This window comes from Pseudophryne corroboree, chromosome 6, assembly GCF_028390025.1.
Source record: "Pseudophryne corroboree isolate aPseCor3 chromosome 6, aPseCor3.hap2, whole genome shotgun sequence".
In the NCBI taxonomy this organism is placed as follows: domain Eukaryota; kingdom Metazoa; phylum Chordata; class Amphibia; order Anura; family Myobatrachidae; genus Pseudophryne; species Pseudophryne corroboree.
The window spans coordinates 151,498,136-151,518,252 of NC_086449.1; the positions used below are offsets into that span (position 1 = coordinate 151,498,136).

The 20,117-nt window shown below is 46.0% G+C and overlaps 1 protein-coding gene across 1 annotated transcript in view; it reads right to left on the bottom strand.

The window, feature by feature from the left end:
* Nucleotides 1-20,117, bottom strand: part of PROM2 (prominin 2) — a 222,474-nt gene that overhangs the window by 193,239 nt on the left and 9,118 nt on the right. The window contains exons 2-3 of the mRNA XM_063932047.1: nt 16,586-16,635; nt 3,581-3,771 (exon numbers count right to left, since the gene is read on the bottom strand). Of these exons, the coding sequence (XP_063788117.1) occupies nt 3,581-3,771; nt 16,586-16,635 (241 nt within the window). The remainder of the gene's footprint in view (nt 1-3,580; nt 3,772-16,585; nt 16,636-20,117) is intronic.

Below are 20,117 nucleotides of genomic sequence, written 5' to 3' on the forward strand. Positions count from 1 at the left end.
TAGAGGTAAAATGAAATGACGGCGGTTCTGAAATGGGGTCAAGTGACAGTCGAATGACAGCCCTGCCTGCCGCACTCACTACATCACATCTCATTGCTGGAATAACTACGAGTGAATCCTTTATCCAGCCAGCCAGAACCCGCTCCAGCTTCACTTATTCAGCTATGAAGAGATGGTGAGGATGGCGCCTGTGCTGCAATTCTCCCAACACTTCATTGACTGTTTCACTTGCTGATCTGAAGCCAGCAGGACCCTTGTCTATGTGTCATTAATGCTAGTCTTTATTCCCTAAGGGTTGTGCTGTAATGTCACACTGGAGTCCTTAGACCTTACAGCCTAGTGCTAAAGTGAGATTCTTTAGGCGGGATGTACTAAAGCAAAAATGCGGTAAAACCACCGAAAACGGGGGTTTTACCGCATTGTCATATTTACTAACACCCTACCGCCGTGTTTTCGGCGTCCAGGGTATCGCCATCTCTGGATGGCGATACCCTATAGAAGCCTATGGGCCTCTTATCGCTGACCACCGCAACCCGCCGACCCCGCCGCCGACCCCCCTCTGGTCCGGCTTACCTTCCTCCAGGCTGCCCTGGACCCGGAAGGTAGTCTCCTCCTCCCCCAGCAACGCAGCCGGACGTCCTTTCGGCTGCAGGGGGGAGGATGAGGCGCCGGGGGCGGGGGGTATCGCGGGGGGCCTCCGTCACCGCATCACGATGTTGATTGCATATGTTAGTACATATGCGATCAACATCGCTGCGGTAACCGGCGAGGGGCGGCGATGTATCTTAATACATCCCACCCTTTATCTGAAAGAGCTTACAATCTAGTGGCACCATGAGACCTGAATGGAGCTTTATAAAAAGCATTTCATTTTACGTTTCTTTGTATAATGTTTCAGAAAAACCCATGTGCATCAGACATTCTGCACAGTGAACCCTCTTTTTCTACATATTTTATTTATTAACATGATTAGGAGCTGTTTTATGTGTTTTTCTAACAAGGTATGATGTACAGTAAATGGTGCTCTGTTTTGCAGGGGCGTTTTAACAGAGGAAGGGGCCCATGTGCAGACTCCGGGTGGGCCCCCTCCTCTTCCTGGTGCAGTAGGTTCCGGCATTGTGCTGGAGTCTACTGCGCATACGCAGGTCTCTGGAAACATGGCGCCCGCCTAATTTCACTACTGCCCATGGGGGTCAATCCAACCCGATCACTTGCTGCAGTCTATCTCAGCGCAGCGTTCTGGTCGGAACTGCGCATGTGCCGGCGCCGCAGTGCGCCGGCGCATGCCGGACGGCCGAAGGCCATCGCCCCCTAGCGATCGCCTCTGCCTGATTGACAGGCAGAGGCAGTCGCTGGGCGGGAGGGGGCGGCACGGCGGCGTTTGGCCGCCGTTTTGGGGGTGCCGTCCGGTCAACACAGGCGTGGCAGGACCGTGCGGGGGGCAGGCCGCAGCGGCTGCGTGACATCACACGCAGCCGCTGCGACCAGGGGCAGCAACGAGCAACTCCCGGCCAGCCGTAGGAGCTGCGCTGCCCGGGACTTACTCAACAAGTACAAAGCATCGCCGCTGTGCGCAACTTTTGTACTTGTGCGGGGGGGAGGGCTAGCCCTGTACTGGGCGTCCCCCCGCATGTCTGGGAACATGATTGTAGCTGTGCTAAATTTAGCACAGCTACGATCAACTCTGAATGACCCCCCATGTGCGCTGGCCATTTTGGCTGTGATTTTTGCCGTGGCTGCAGCGCCCGACGAGGGACTCTGGAAAGGTATTAAAACATGGGTGCAATGTGTGCAGTCTGTGCCCAAAGGCGTATCTAGGGTAGGGCGAGTGGGGAACATGCCCTGGTCGCCTTGGCAGGCCCAGGAGAGGGGGGCGCCGCCGGCGGCCAGGGCATCATGCCCCACTCGCCCCCGTTAACCCGAAATGTGAGGGGAGGAGAGCGCAGCGTCTCTCCCTCCCCTCACCGCCGCTGCCAGCGCGCTGTGTCCGGTCTCCGGAGTTAGCCAATCAGAGCTTGCGGACCGGCTCCTGATTGGCTGCCAGTCCGCGAGCTCTGATTGGCTAGCGAACCGGCGCCAGACAGCCGCCTGAGACCTGGAGCGGTGAGGGGAAGGAGAGGCGCTGCGCTGCGCTCTCCTCCCCTCACATATCATCAACAAGCGGCCGGTGAGTGACCGGGGGGGGGGGGGGGGCGGCGGCGGCGGCCCAGTGTTTCTGGAACTGAGTGGGGCCTGGCACTGTGGGGCATGTAACTGGCACTGTGGGGCATGTATCTGGCACTGTGGGGCATGTAACTGGCGCTGTGGGGCAATGTATCTGGCACTGTGGGGCATGTATCTGGCACTGTGGGGCATGTATCTGGCACTGTGGGGCATGTATCTGGCACTGTGGGGCAATGTATCTGGCACTGTGGGGCAATGTATCCGGCACTGTGGGGCAATGTATCCGGCACTGTGGGACAATGTATCCGGCACTGTGGGGCATGTATCCGGCACTGTGGGGCAATGTAACTGGCACTGTGGGGCAATGTAACTGGCACTGTGGGGCAATGTAACTGGCACTGTGTGGCATGTATCTGGCACTGTGGGGCAATGTAACTGGCACTGTGGGGCATGTATCTGGCACTGTGGGGCAATGTATCTGGCACTGTGGGGCAATGTATCTGGCACTGTGGGGCAATGTATCTGGCACTGTGGGGCAATGTATCTGGCACTGTGGGCATGTATCTGGCACTGTGGGCCATTGTATCTGGCACTGTGAGGCAATGTAACTGGCACTGTGGGCCATTTTCAGTGGCCACACCCCTTCTGGAGCGTGGCCACACCCCTTCATTTTTTTGACGCGCGCGCGCGCACATGCTTCTTTGTGTGTGTTTTTTTTTTGGGGGGGGGGGGCGCCATTTTCCATCTTGCCCTGGGCTCCGAAAACCCTAGCTACGCCTCTGTCTGTGCCCCCATGGACCTAGGGGCCTGTGTGCACCGCACACATTGCACCCATTATAGAACACCAATGCTGTTTTTATAAATCTCAAAATGTAGGTGAAAGCTGGCATTATAATGTGAGAGGCATATAATGGAACAAATACAATGGTTTCATCTCCAATCCTTAAGTACATTTTATCACCAAACTGGTCATGTTTTCAGGATTTCTTTAATTTTGCAGAGGTGTCCATCACCAGCTTCTGTGCACTAGGATCCATACGCAGCTGGATGCTTGACCTCCAACCTGTGCTATTGTGCATGTGCTGCATGTTTCTCCTGATCCGTCTCCGTAACGGACATGCCTGGGAGTGTAATCGTGGCTGTGCCTTCCTATATGAGACTGTGCTTACCATAGATTCACTGTGCCACCATCGCTGAGTGTATTATAGAAATCCCACTACCACCACTGCATATCTGCATAGTACTGTATGTTTATTTGCTGTGTGGACTGACCTCCATCCCACACTTCTACCACCTACTACTACCGTAGGATATGCCAATAACTGTGTGGCGTACAGCAAAGATCAGCAGCATAACCTATTACATGTGTAGACACTGTCCGTTGTTATTACACAGCGATATATCAGTTGGCACTTACAACACAAAGCAGATGGTGTAGAGGAGACCCAGGAACACTGGGGTGGGCTTGCAGAGGCCTCCCTCACATGGTAAGATCCTTCTCCCGCGACACTGGAAGATGCAGAAGGTCAACCCGAACACCAGCATAAATAGGAAGAAAAGAAGTGTGATCACAGCACATGTCACGTATCCCGCCTCATACTTCACCAGCTGCAATAAAACAGACAGTTTACTGGGACAATAGGCTAGGTGCTGAGAGAGGCAGGATTTATAATATGTATGTTCACTCTGTTTTATTACTCACATTTCACTGGTGCAGTAACTTACTTACTGTATAAAGTTAAACATATACCATGCACATTGGCGTGCGCAGCACATTTTATTAGGGGGTGCACTGATGGAGGGGTGTGTCTAGCACCGCCTTTTGGGCCTCTTTGTCTTCCTAAGAGGAACGCTGGCTGCATGCTGCTCCTCATCAGTGGCTGGCGTTGGCATAGAATAGAAGGAGAGAGGTGGGTGTGTGACGGGTGGGCGTGCGAGCAGCATGATGTCATCACGTCACATCACACTGTTTTTGTACATTGAGGTGGAGCCGGGAGTTTGAAAGCCGGTGGCAGTGGCACCCTTGATTAAACCAGGCGTCCAGTCAGTAATGCAGTCCTGACAGGGTGCAGTGCAGAGGGGACAGTAATCAGCCTGCTCGGCGATCACTCTGTCAGGCATGTGAGATCGGATTGCCGGACATTAGGGGGTGCCTGTGCGCACAAGGCACCCCCCCTGCGCACGCCTATGACCATGCATAAACGTCTAAGTCGTCTGTTGCGCAACCTAACATCGTGCAGGTTATCAGCCTGATCACTTCTCTAGAGTATCATAATATTGATCTAATCTTAAATCCTCTAAAAGATTCATACTGTAGTCATATATTTTCATCACAGTACATAAAATAGACCTCCACACAAACCTGTGCAGTTAGATAACATATCTGTATAGTTACAGTATATAGCAAACAAACATTATACTTAGGGTACTGTATATCCTGCTCTGGAATTGTCCACAAAGTGACTTGACACTCTGTGATGACCCCAAACCAGCAGAGTTTCTTCAGCATGGAAGGACTTAACGCCCAGGAGTTAGGACCCTGCAGATCCCCTGGAGATGGCCCTGCCACAGTAGGGAAACTAGAAAGATGCTGTTTGGGGAGGAGCTTGAGAAGCCCAGGGTGAGTCCTGCACAAGACTGAGATGGTAGAAGGCACGTGGTAAGCGGAGGCTGACTTTGTGGGTACACATGGAGTCTGAGGAGAGCCGCAGTAGAGACAGCGCTACACCTGTCACTGGCACCACATGTAGGGCCGGATAGTTGGGGTAGATGCAGATGGTGTTTCCCGCAGGGAAACTGTGCTGTGTGCAAACCACCGCCTGCCCTACCCTGCGTACGGTCCTGACCTATGCTTATTACAGTGGTCTACAGCGAGTAACCCTTTTACAGAACTGCTACCAGTTACAGCTTTTACAGCCATTATACCTTGCTTTAAGTAGAGATGAGCGGGTTTGGTTTTACTTGGATTTACTCGGATTTACCCGAAACTCCTTATTGGCTATCGGACATCACGTGTTTTGGTTAGCAAATAAGAAAAATACAGAAAATAAGAAATAGCGATAATTCTTGCGTAAAAAAACGAGTAAATCTGAACCCGCTCATCTCTAGCTGTAAGACCCAAATCAGCATAAACCAGTGAAACTCAGGGGTTTAAGTAATTGCAAGTAAGATAGCCCCCAATACACCATAGTGCAGGACGTGATTATACCAGTACTGTACCAGTGTGATATAGTCAGGGCCAGATTATCAATGCGGTGGATGGAGCTGCAGCTCGTAATAAAGGAGACAGTGGGGCTGATAGTGTAGGGGGTGTACACACCCACATGGCTCTGACCACACTAACACAGCCCTGGTCACAGCTCATCCCTCTTCTCAGTATAGGCTCTTGAACTTTTTCAGTCCCAGGCCCATGTGGCCCTTAATCTGGCTCTGGATAAAGTGAATTTATTGCAACTGTGCCAGATACTGCAGCAAGCAAAGGGGTGCCTCAGTACATGAGAGGGACAGCACTGTCTTGCCAGCATCAGCGTGTAACAAGTACATATGTAAGTGGCTCTGCAACTGGCACATCATCACCATTCTGAATCTCAGTATACTGCAACATTCACCACATATTTATGTGCAGCAACAAGAGCCCGTACAGGGAGAGGGACACAGTATTTCTTGTTATTTATTTATAGAAGGTTTTAGAACATATGAACCAGTTATTATTTAGATATATTGCATACCTCCCACCTGTCCCCGATGTCACGGTCTGTCCCACTGGCCCTCCCGCGGGTCGCAGTGATCAGCTGTGGGGGTCAGTTGGGAGATCCCCTTGTCACTTGCTGCTCTGATCAGAGCGCACAGCGTCTATTTCCCGGCAGAGAGGGGGCATAGCCAGTAGCTCACTGAGTGCTGTACATGTCCCCAAACTGGCGAAAACAGGGGCGTGGCATGCGACCGCGGCTCTTGCTGTGAAGCCATGCCCTCTACCGCAAGGCCACACACCCTACCCATGAGGCAACACACCCTAATTTTGAACGAGCGCCTTTGGTGTGCAATGATGTCCCTCTTTAGCAAGCAGACAAGTTGGGAGGAATGATATTGTATGAAATTGCACTCCGTACTATTGATAGTTTAAGCTCTAAGTAATTTCTGAAGATTGGATGTGATATGTTGCACAGCATTGGTGTACAGTATGATATAATGTGATTGTAATACTCAATATAAAATGAAAGTCACCTTAATTTACACAATAAACATGAGCTGAGTAGTCTTACAACTACAATGGGAAATAACACCTACTTCCCAACAGAAATATAAAGAAAAAAACAGTGTAATTGTGATAGGTGCTAACATGAAGATGTTCCTACACAACCTTATTCCACCATTTAACCTAATAAAGCTAGGTATATTATACAATGTAGGACAGGAAAAATTGAAAGAATTTTTTTTCAAATAAAATCCACATAAAAGAACATAAACAGTGAATGAACAGACCATTGGACACAGCGGCTGCTCCTACTTACTTTAAGTACAGGGGCTGTCATTACCCCTAGCCCCGAGAGGAGAGGAGACATATGACTCCGGATCCCAGCACTTGCACAATGAATCCGACAGGTGTCGGGACCGTCGCATGCGCAGACGCTGCAGTGCGTCTATTTATTTCATTCACATAATCCACTTTATTCATTAAAAATGTTATGAGGACACTCTGTTACAAGGGCTATTACCAGGCGGCACCAGGTGGCGCTCATACAATAACGCCTGCCCAGCAGTCCTTTAGCCTCCTGCAATGCTAGGCTTCACCTTTAGCAGTCGCCTTTCCAGGGTGAATTAGGTCCACCACGTACTCAGATGCCCCCAGGAATTATTGATGGACAAGGCAACTATTGGAGGCTGGGCAAGAGTAAGGTATAGTACAGAGAGACGTTCACAGGATGCAACCTAGATAAACTGCCCAATACATAAACTGATATCAGTAACAGAATGTAAGTGAGTGCAACAATACACAGGATGGTGGCGAAACCAAACACTAACTGTATGTGAATGCAACAATGCACAGGGTGGAATAAGCAACAGAGTATAAACTGTATGTGAATGCAACAATGCACAGGGTGGAATAAGCGAGTTAATATAAACTGTATGTGAATGCAACAATGCACAAGATGGTAAACAATTAAAGAGCAAAAGATAAGAATCTGTGTGGAAGGTCCACACAAAACCTGATTTCAAGGTGGACTGGATATGATCAGAAATACGAACAAGACTAGGTAACTGACTTCAGGAATACACTGAGCTGACAGGTTCTCTCATGTAGCAGGAACTATAACCAGCGATTTGGGAGTGAACTGGAAGTGAATATATATGTGGCTGCTCCAATCAGCCCCAGGAATCCAGAGACAGGATGATTAAAGGAAAAAACGTGCAGCTACACAGAATGGTAGAGCAGACTAGTTGCCTAGCTAACTTGCTTGGTGCTTGGCGGCTCCCAATCCCTCCTGCGGTAGTGGGGGGGTAGTGTTGCTATGCGCAGGGTGGAACCCGTAAAAGCCGGCTGACAGAGGAGGTGCAGCGTCCCGGTCACCTGCCAACGGCCGGGACTTGCGTCCTCCATGAGCCGCGCCGCGGCTGTTAACAAACACAACTCCTTCCCCCTTATCTGTAGATATTATAACCAAGTGATCATTTTCTTGAAGGGAATTAATTGCTAGAGACTTCTTTTTAGAAATATTTCTCTTCTTTCTATTAATAATTTCCACTAATTCCTTACTTACAATCGAATTAAAACAATCAATACTCCCTCCTTCTACATGTCTGAGATAAATGTAGACTTCGGTTTAAAATTAGTTTTAGCAGGCTCTTTTTAGAACTGTCAATTCCCGCTTTGTGACCCCCCCATACCCAGAGCGCCCGCATTTAACATAAAGAAAACTTAAGGCCCTCTGTTATGCCCAATCAGGTCAGACCTTATTGAATCTGCAGATCTAGCCTGTATTACAGAGACCCGGCTAGATGATAATGCAGCACCTATATTGGAGGCTGCAGTCCCAACAAACTACTCTGTCATCCACAAACCAAGACTGGACCGCAGGGGTGGCAGGGTGGCTATCTGCTTCAAAAAAGACCTTAAACTTAGGGTCCACACTATTGAAATTACTCGCTCATTCGAGTGCATTGCTGCCCGGAGTTTGACAGGATTAGGTTTCAGAGTACTTCTCATTTACCCTCCCCCTGGAGATGGAAAGAGATTTCTACAAGAAATTGCAGACACTGTTGCTGTCCTGGTTCTGGAACATCAAAGATGGCTCATCCTCTGGGATTTCAATGCATTGGTGGATGATGAGCTCTCACGACTTGGCCAAGACCTCCTGTGCACAATGAATGGTTTGGGCTTCACAAAGGTCATTCCTTCTGCCACACATAAAGGTGGTCACAGTCTTGATCTTGTCTTTCAGATTGGATTCAAAGTCACTGACCTAAAAATAAACCCAGTCATCTGGTCAGACCACTACTCCCTTTGGTTCTCAGTTGCAACCCCTCAAATAAGATCTCTGCCCGTGGAGTTGACCAGGTATCATCCAAGGAGGGGTATGACTCCTCAGGCTTTAGTAGCAAATCTGGATCTCTCTACTATACTGGGTGCCTGTGAAGATCCCTGTTCCCTAGTCCATTATTATAATAGGGATGTTATGGCTGCAATTGATATTATCGCCCCTGTGCATATAAGACCTCGTAAACCACAACGTCGTGCTCCCTGGCTAGACAACAGTGATAGTGAGCTCAAGAAAAGGGGGCTTAGACTGGAAAGACAATGGAGGAAGACTAACCTAGTGGATGACAAAATAAAATTAATAAAGCATAACGAAGAATATCAATCGACAATCACCTATAAGAAATCACAGTTCCTGTCAGATGAGATCACGGCAGCAAACAATAGGCCAGCTCAACTTTTCCGTACAGTGGAGATGCTTTGCAAGCCAGCATGCCTGCAGACTGATGAAACCCGCTCCCAGGCAAAATGCAACGAGTTTGCAAACTTCTTTGCAGATAAAATATCACCATCCGGGCTGGAATCTTCACAGTGCCATCAAAGGAGTGTCAAACTACAAAGCCTGGCAATATAAGCCACCTGCCTTCATGGACCAGCTTTAACCCAGTGGATGTAAAGGACATTGCTGAAATTGCTCCGATTTGCATCCCACCATCTGTGATCTGGACCCTGCCTCAACCAAGCTTCTAATAGGTTGTATGGATATAATTGGTTCTGTCTTTGCAAAAATTGTTCAATGCTCTTTGCAGGACAGGCATTTTTCCTGGACCCCTAAAGGAAGCAATTGTTAGAACTTTTCTTAAACCTAATTTAGATCCCGACTGCATTACCAACTACAGACCGGTATCAAACCTTCCTTTTCTAGGAAAGGTTATTGAGAAAATGGTTGCAAATCAACTGGAAACCCGCCTGACAACCCATGATATCTATGATCCATTCCAATCAGGATTCAGAAGAATACATAGCACTGAAACAGCCCTGGTGTGTGTATTAAATGATCTTCTGATGGCAAAAGACAGAGGTGACTGTTCAATATTAATCCTTCTGGATCTCCCTGCAGCATTTGATACCGTGTCCATGGGATTCTGATTGAGCGACTGATACATTTTTGTGGACTGGATGGCACAGTCCTAGGCTGGTTCAAATAATTTCTCACAGGCAGGTCACAGAGAGTATCATCTGGAGTATACTCATCACCATCAGTGCCATTGCCATGTGGTGTCCCACAAGGTTCTATACTATCCCCCATGCTTTTTGCAGTATATATGCTCCCGTTGGGTGAAATAATCGGGCGCCATGGGCTGGTCTACCACTGCTATGCAGATAATACACAACTGTAATTGTCCTTTGCTCCGGGCACTGATAACCCAATAGCAACCCTAAATGGCTTTCTAGCTGAACTCCAGGAGTGGATGAGTGCCAGTTGGCTGTGACTGAACCCGGATAAAACAGAGGTCCTTATGATAGGACCACAACATCAAAGGATAAGACTGCAGCATAGCCAACCAACTGGACTTACACTCGGGGATTCAGAATTACAAACCACTGATCGTGTGCAGAATCTTGGCGTTGTCCTGGATGGTGGCTTGACACTTAATCATCTGATATCAGCCACAATCAAATGCTCATTCCTTCACCTGAGGAACATAGCCAGAATCAAGCACTTAATTCCCTCAGATGATCTTCCATGCATTTGTATCATCTCGATTAGACTACTGTAATGCCCTCTACCTTGATCTCCCAGCAAAAGAATTGCACCGCTTACAGCTGGTGCAGAACACAGCTGCCAGGCTGTTAACCGACCAGCACCATTCTAGCCACTTAGCACCCATACTCTACTCCCTTCACTGGCTGCCTGTAAGATCATCTTCAAGATTATCTTACTGATTTTCAAAGCACTACATGACCAGGGCCCAAGGTACCTGAAGCAGCTTCTGACCCCATACTGCCCCACTCGATTACTGCGATCTGTAGATGAAGGACTTTTAGCAGTGCCTAGAATCTCCCGTAATTCATCTGGGGGTCGAGCTTTTAGTCATGCGGTTCCGACTCTATGGAGCTCACTTCCCCGAACAGTGCGAGAGGCCCCAACTATAGAATCCTTCAAAAGTAGACTCAAGACTTTCCTGTTTACGCAAGCATTTCCATAATGTCACTTTGGTATCTACATGCTTCTGTATTTTATGAAAAGCTTTTCTGTACTTCATTATTTTCTGTGCTATATTATGCTATGTATCTGTTAAGCGCCTTGAGTCCTATTGGAGAAAGGCCCTCATTCCGAGTTGTTCACTCGCTAGCTGCTTTTAGCAGCATTGCACACGCTAGGCCGCCGCCCTCTGGGAGTGTATCTTCGCTTAGCAGAATTGCGAATGAAAGATTAGCAGAATTGCGAATAAATAATTCTTAGCAGTTTGAGTAGCTCGAGACTTACTCCTACACTGTGATCAGCTTAGCCCGTTTCGTTCCTGGTTTGACGTCACAAACAAGCCCTGCGTTCGGCCAGCCACTCCCCCGTTTCTCCAGCCACTCCTGCGTTTTATCCTGGCATGCCTGCGTTTTTCCGCAAACTCCCAGAAAACGGTCAGTTTCCGCCCAGAAACACCCACTTCCTGTCAATCACACTCCGATCACTTCAACAATGAAAATTCTTCGTTCAGACGTGAGTAAATCTACTAAGTTTTGTGCTAAAATACTTAGCGCATGCGCACTGCGTACCATGCACATGTGCCTTTTTGCCTTAATCGCTCCGTTGCGAAAATCGACAATGAGCGAACAACTCGGAATGACCCCCAAGGAGCGGTATATAAATAAAATTATTATTATTATTATTATTATTATTATTATGAGTATCTGTGGATTCCTTTGACAAAAAATATTTCTTTATACTTCCAGTTGGAATGCAAACACCACTTCCTGTTGCCAATACCCGCAGGTCAGGCGGCACTGACATCTGGAATAGGAGTATAAATTCCCCAATACTGCACATGTATATTGGGCCTAATTCAGACCTGATCGTAGCAGCAAATTTGTTAGCAGATGGGCAGAACCATGTGCACGTCAGGGGTGGGGTCAGCTATAACATGTGCAGAGAGAGTTAGATTTGGGTGGGTTATATTGTTTCTGTGCAGGGTAAATACTGGCTGCTTTATTTTTACACTGCAATTTAGATTTCAGTTCCAAAACACCCCACCCAAATCTAACTCTCTCTGCACATGTTATATCTCCCCCCTCCCTGCAGTGCACATGGTTTTGCCCATCTATTAACAAATTTGCTGCTACGATCAAGTCTGAATTAGGCCCATTATCTGTTCCTGAAGAAGTAGTCACTCTGAAACGCATTGCATGGACATTATGCATACATCGTGGATGACCTCAGCACTTTGAACCCCAATTTGGCCTTTTAAGCCTTGAGCGGTGGTGCCGATCTGCTCTGCCCAGGCCCTTCTGCTTAAATAAACACTAGTCCGTTGTAGCACCTAAACAGGGTGAGACTACTAAGGACATTTTTGGGAGTGTGCTGTATATATCCTATGGTCTGTTCAATCACCGTTTGATGTTATTTTTATGTGCATTTTATGTGAAATAAATTTTGTGTACACTTTACCTGTCCCCCTTTGTATAATATGCAGTGGTGCTTGAAAGTTTGTGAACACTTCAGAATTTTCTATATTTCTGCTGAAATTTCGCCTAAACTACCTCAAATTTTCACATGCGTCCTAAAAGTAGATAAACAACCAAATCAAACAAATGAGACAACGACATTAGACGCGCTCATTTTTTTATTGAGCAAAATGATCCAATATCACATATCTGTGAGTGGAAAAAGTATGTGAACCTTTGCTTTCAGTATTTGGTATGACCCCCTTGTGCAGTAATAACTGCATGCAAACATTTCCGGTAATTGTTGATTAGTCCTGAACATCGTCTTGGAGGATTTTTACCCCATTCTTCAATACAAAACAGCTTAAACTCTGTTATGCTGGTGGATTTCCTCCCATGCATCAGGTCCTTCCACAACATTTCGATTGGATCATGATCAGGACTTTGACTTGCCCATTCCAAAACTTAAAATGTATCCTTCTTTAACCATTCTTTGGTCGAATGACTTGTGTGCTTTGGGACGTTGTCTTGCTACATGACCCACATTCTCCACTCCACTGAAACTGCCCTTACAAAAGTATGCAATGACCACCATGCTGCTAAATCTAAGGGACACTACTCTATACTTATTCTACTTGATTTCTCTGCTGCTTTTGACACTGTGGACCATCCTCTCCTACTGCAAATTCTTCACTCCATTGGTCTGCGTGACACTGCCTTCTCTTGGCTGTCCTCCTACCTTTCTGACCGTTCTTTCTCTGTCTCCTCTCATGACTCCACCTCCCCCTCACTTCCACCAACTGTAGCGGTACCCCAAGGTTCTGTCCTTGGTCCTCTTTTCTTCTCTCTCTATACGTCCTCACTAGGTAAGCTCATTAGTTCTTTTGGTTTCCAATATCATCTCTATGCTGATGACACCCAAATCTATCTTTCCTCTCCAGACCTCTCCCCTGCTCTCCTCACTCGTATCTCCAAATGTCTCTCTGCTACCTCTTCCTGGATGGCCCAGCGCTTTCTTAAATGTAACATGTCTAAGACCGAGCTGATCATCTTCCCTCCCTCCCGCATAACCTCACCTCCTACAATCTCATTATCTATTGATGGCACTACTATCTCCTCTAGCCCCCAAGTGCGCTGTCTTGGAGTAATCCTTGACTCCTCCCTCTCCTTCAAACCACACTTTCAGCACCTCTCACAAACCTGCCATTTTCATCTAAAAAATATTTCCAGGATCAGACCCTTTCTGACCCAGGATGTTACTAAGACTCTTATCCACTCACTGGTCATCTCCTGACTGGACTACAGTAATCTCCTCCTGACTGGCATTCCTGACAAATACCTCTCTCCACTCCAATCTATCCTCAATGCTGCTGCCCGGCTCATCTTCCTCACCAAACGCACTACGCCCACCTCTCCTCTCTTACTAGACCTTCACTGGCTCCCCTTCCCGTTCAGAATCCATTTCAAGCTTCTCACACTCGCTTACAAAGCCCTCACCCACTCCTCTCCCATCTACATCTCTGACCTTATCTCCCTTTACACTCCCACCCGTCCTCTTCGCTCTGCTAATGCACGCCGACTCTCCTGCCTACGGATTACTTCCTCCCACTCCTACCTCCAAGATTTTTCACGTGCTGCACCACTTCTCTGGAATTCCCTACCTCTCCCCCTCAGACTCTCCACCTCTCTACAAAATTTCAAACGGGCTATCAAGACCCACTTCTTCACCAAATCCAGCCAAATCTCATCCTAACCCTCTGTTCTACGCTCTCTATGTACCCCATCTGTGTCACCCCTGTCTGTCTACCCCTCCCCTTTAGAATGTAAGCTCTCACGAGCAGGGCCCTCTTCCCTCATGTGCCTATACTTTCCTACTTTAATAATCTTCAACTGCACCAAATCCAGCAGTCTTCTGCCACCTGATACTTATTCCAGTGTCATCTGCTGATGTAACTATGTTTATTTACCCTGTACTTGTCCTATATTGTCATCAACTGTAAGTTGCTGTTCTTCTGTTTGATTATTTGTTTATGTACTCAGTAATGGGGCGCTGCGGAACCCTTGTGGCGCCATATAAATAAATGATAATAATAATAAATTCTCTTGAGATGCACTTCATTGACAAATGTCCTTGCATTTTCCTTTAGAATATTCTGGTATAATTCAGAATTCATTATCCCATTAATGATGGCAAGTCATCCTATGCCAGATGCAGTAGAACAGGTCCAAACCATGACAGCACCATCACTATGTTTCACAGATGGTATGAGGTTTTTATGCTGGAATGCAGTCTTCTCCTTTCTTCAAACATGACGCTTCTCATTTAAACCAAAATTCTCTATTTTGGACACATCTGTCCACAAAACATTGTTCCAATAGCCTTCTGGCTTGTCCAGGTGATCTTTAGCAAACTGCAGACGGGCAGCAATGTTCTTTTTGGAGCGCACCGGCTTCTCCTTGCAATCCTACGTCACTGAATCCTGCCATGAACACCATTGTTGTTCAGTGTCCTCTTGATGGTGGACTCATGAACATTAAGATTAGCTAATATGAGAAAGGTCTTCAGTTGTTTAGAGGTTACCTTGGGCTCGTTTGTGACCTTGCGAACCATTAGACACCTTGCTCTTTGCGTGAGCTTTGTTGGTTGACCACTCCTGGGGAGGATAGTAATAATCTGGAATTTCCTCCATTTGCACACATCTGTCTGACTGTTGATTGGTGGAGTCCAAACTCTTTAGAGATGGTTTGGTAACCTTTTCCAGCCTGATGAGCACCAACAACTCTTTTGTTCGTGGCATGATACACTTCCACACACATGTGTTGTGAACTTTGATAGATCCCTGTTCTTTTATAAATACAGGTTGTCCACTCACACCTGATTGTCACCCATAGAAAATACCGGACTCTTATTTCACCCTCAACATATCTGCTAAGCCTAAAGGTTCACATACTTTTGGTTCTCACAGATAAGTGATACTGGATCATTTTCCTTAATAAAAAAATTAGCATGTCTATTTTTTTTCTCTCTCACTTGTTTGAGTTGGTTCTCTTTATCTACTTTTAGAACTTGTGTGAAAATCTGAGGAAGATTTTTTTTTTTAGGCACGATGGCTTATCTGGGATTTTGTTTCACCTGCCTCAGCTAGATGCATCATCGCTTGGACTGTGATAAAATGGAGTGAGAAAAGTACCAGACAATCAGCACCTAATTGCCATGTCACAGGCTCTGTTTGAAAAATTGCAGCTAGGAGCTGGTTGGCTGGTAGTTTAACACTTTCCATTTTATCACTTTCCAAGCGATGATGCATCTAGCTGTCAGTCAGGCGAAACCAAATTCCCGGAGACAGTCCTGTTTCATGCGAAAACGGGACTGTTTCTACAGAAAACCTGAACCTGTGTGTTTTCTGGAGGAAAGCTGTTTTTATACAGGCGATATCCTAATTGGATAGCCTGTATAAAAAAATCGGTGAAACATCAGAAAAAGTGTGACAAACGGACGATTTTCGCACACGATATTGAACTGGATATCGCCTGATGTCCATTTCCATGTGTGTGGTTATTGTATCGGGTCCTGCAAGGTTTCAATATATTTTCTGTGGTGGGAGGAGCCCAGAAGGGAAACAGGTACGATACAAACAGCAGCACACAAAGACACTCACTGACACCCACCAATAGGGGGTGTTACAACTCTACATCGCCAAGCCCCATAACAACATTTTCCAGGGCTTCTGCCAGAGCCATAGCAGGACACTTCCTCGCCCTGCACTGGCCCATGTTACCCACAGCACATGTGACCTTATGATATCACAGATAAATGGGGCAAGGAGTACAGAGCTGGTTGCTGTGCACATTCTAAGGACATGATAGGTGCCTTTACAATAGGCTGGCATTCTGCACAAGCAGCAAGGAGTCCTTGCAAGCACCAAAAGCCTGAAACAGGTGTCACTGGAACAGTGTCTGTTCTGCCCCTTCAGCCTTGCGCCCTGGGGGGGTGACATTAGTCGCACACTCCTAGTGATGACTCTGGCATCCGCTCTGCTTTTGTTTCAGTTACACTGAACTTATACTTAAAGGATAGGTGCAGCTATTTTTGCAATTCCATGCAGCTTTTCTCCAGGCTCCGCAGCTATTGCACCCCATACAGGCAGCTTACACCATTTGGTGCTAGAAACGGTCAAAGAACATGGTTTATATGCGTAGCTGATCATCTTGCATTTAAAGCCTTTACACGAGATCCCAGACACCAGCAATACTAATTCTTAATGTACACGACAAGACGTTACTCACTGGTCCAAGTTCCAAGGATGAGATATTTGTGAGAAGCACTCGCAGCAATTCTAGGAAATAAAAGATATCACATGTAACTAGGAAATATATATAAAATGATATATTTCAGGTTAATAGCATTACATACTATATGGTAAATGTTGTGCTTTCATGTGTAAAGCATTGGATTGCTCATGTTACCGTTACAGCTAAACTTATCTTCTACATTGCAGTGTACTACGGTATGTCGGCGCTCGGGATCCCGGTGCCCAGCATCCCGGGCGCCAGGATCCCGTCCGCCGGTATACCGGCAGTAGGGTAAGCGAAAAAGAGCCTTGCGGGCTCGCTGCACTCACCACGCTGCGGGCATGGTTATTCTCCCTCCAGGGGTGTCATGAACACCCCAAGAGGGAAAATAGTTGTCGGTATGCCGGCTGTCAAGATTCCGTCGTCAGTATGCTGAACGGCCGGCATATCAAGTGCCACCCCTGCAAAGGGGCCCTGACTCTCAGCAAGCCACCAGCAGTATACCTGTGTCTGTCTGGTACAATTGAGACAACGAAATCATTATCTGATTGGCTGCTGATGTTTATTCCATATTGTCCCTATAAATGCAGTGTTACTACAGTACATGAGCCTTACTGTACAAAGTGTGAAAACTGTAGCCTACAGTACTGCACTCGTCTTTACTTAATGCTAAGGGGGGTTATCCTATTAGCCGCAATGTCGCTGTTTCGTGATAAATTATTGCAAATGCGATAATTTGTTATCCTATTACCGGTGATAAGTTATCGGCGATAAGTATTCATAGGGCTTATTGCGGATTTCTCTTCACCAGCTCAGAGCTGGTGACAACTGACAAGTAGTGCAAAATCCCTATTTTAAGCAAAAAATTTCGGAATTTGGTTCAGAACCTCTGGGACACCCCCCTGAAGGACTAATTAGGCACTCAGAAGTTTTTTTTATTATTTTTAATTAGCCAATAATGACATGTCAGTTTTGGGGTCTAAACATGAAAAGTGATGGAAATTGGGGTACAAGGTATGGGACAGATATATTTTGGGGTGGATTATGAGTGGGACAAGTCTTTTTAGACTTGCAGGTGGGAGTACTCGGTGTGTTTCTACTTTATTTTTAAAAGTCCTCTAAAATGACCCAAATTATATACTTATACCCAATTTTATGTAACCCACATTTAATAAGATCACTTATTTTGCTTATAAAAATAGCTTTCTATAATTTTTTTACATTAAAAAAAAATCAGATAGCCATTTGACCTAATTTAATTACACCAAATAGATTTATAATAACCAATAATAGAGTTCTACAATGTTTTACTATATTAGGTTTGTTTTTTTTGGGGGGTACAGGCAGATTTTCCCATTTTCTCCTATACTAAGTGTTTATACTGCACTGCACATATATCTCTCCTGAAGGTAAGTCTTTATATTACACTGTTCTTATCTCTCCTTAAGGTAACACATCCTATATAATAAAAGACTGATGCTGGTCCTCACCTCTAGGGGGAATCCAAGTGTTGTGCGCGCCCCAACGGCCACTAGAAAGTACCGAAGGAGCAATTTAGGTGTTGCTCCATCTGGCGCATACAGCTGACATTACTGTTTTGTTCTGGCATTTTGACGAGTTTGTAACTAGTTATTAATAATTAGTACTCTCCACTTATCTCTTGAACATAAATATTTACATTACACTGCACATCACTCTCCTGAATGTAGCACATTATATTACACTGCACATCTCTCTCCTGAGGTAGCACATTATATTACACTGCACATCTCTATCCTGAATGTAGCACATTATATTACACTGCACATCTCTCTCCTGAGGTAGCACATTATATCACACTGCACATCTCTATCCTGAATGTAGCACATTATATTACACTGCACATCTCTCTCCTAAGGTAACACATTATATTACACAGCACATCTCTCTCCTGAATGTAGCACATTATATTACACTGCACACAGAGCCGGCCATAGGCATAGGCAAACTAGGCAATTGCCTAGGGCATTTGATATGCCTAGGGGCATCAGGAGCTTCTGCTGATTAAAATGATATGCGGCATGCCTATATTCTGTGTGTAACATTTCATATGCAGATACAGCCACAGTCTCACACAGTATATAGGCATGCTGCATATCATTTTAATCAGCAGAAGCTGCTTCTGCATCCTAGCCACATAGCAATGCAAATAAGATCCATTTTCATAAAAAAAGGTGCCCAACATTAGCATTGAGGCAAGATTTATGAGGACACATCTGTATCCAAGTAGAGGCAGAGGTCACAGTGTTAGTGGCATTGTGAGTGCTGTGTGCATGTGAGTGGGTTGGTTGTGCAGTAGTGTTCGGAATATGTGTAAGGAGCATTATGTGTGCCATGTAAAAATGCATTACTAATGTGCAACATATGTGTAAGAGGCACTATGTGTATAAGGGCATTAATAATGTGCGGCATATGTGTTTCAGGGTACTACTGTATGTGTGTCATTATGCGTATAGGGGCACTAATAATGTGCGGCATATGTGTAAGGGACGTTATGTGTAAAAGGACATTAATAAAGGTTATCATAATGCGTAAGGTGCATTATGTTTATAAGGACATTAATAATGTGTCTCAAATGTGTACGGGGCATTACTCTGTGGCATTATGTGTATAAGGTGCTCTACTATGTGTCGTTGCATATAGAAAGGGCACTACTGTGTCGTCTAATGTGAATAAAGAGCAATAGGGTGTGGTGTAATGGGAATAAGGAGCAATTCAGTGTGATGTAATGTGAATAAGGGGCTCTACTGTGAGGAGTAACGTTTATAAGGTGAAGTGATACTACTGTGGGATGTAATATGAATTATGGACACTATCGCATGATCAAATGTGAATAAAGTTGCACTACTGTGTGGCGTAATTGGAATTGGGGTTATTATTGTGTGGCCATGCCCCTTGCCAGCAAAAACACATCCCTTTTTGGGCTGTGTGCCAAATGTGCAAACTGTTCCTATTTAAAATATAGGGGTACAAACACCAAAATAAGGACTGCTATGGGTGAGGGGTGATGGTGCTGGGAAAGAGGTGCAAGGTCGGAGGCGGAACCAGTAGTGGTGCTAGGGGGGCACCAGCTAAAATCTTGCCTAGGGCATCATATTGGTTAGGGCCGGCTCTGACTGCACATCTCTATGAATGTAGCACATTATATTACACTGCACATCTCTCTCCTGAGGTAGCACATTATATTACACTGCACATCGCTCTCCTGAAGGTAACACATTATATCATTACACTGCACATCTCTCTCCTGAGGTAGCACATTATATTACACTGCACATCGCTCTCCTGAATGTAGCACATTATATTACACTGCACATCTCTCTCCTGAATGTAGCACATTATATTACACTGCACATCTCTCTCCTGAATGTAGTACATTATATTACACTGCACATCTCTCTCCTGAATGTAGCACATTATATTACACTGCACATCTCTTTCCTGAGGTAGCACATTATATTACACTGCACATCTCTATCCTGAATGT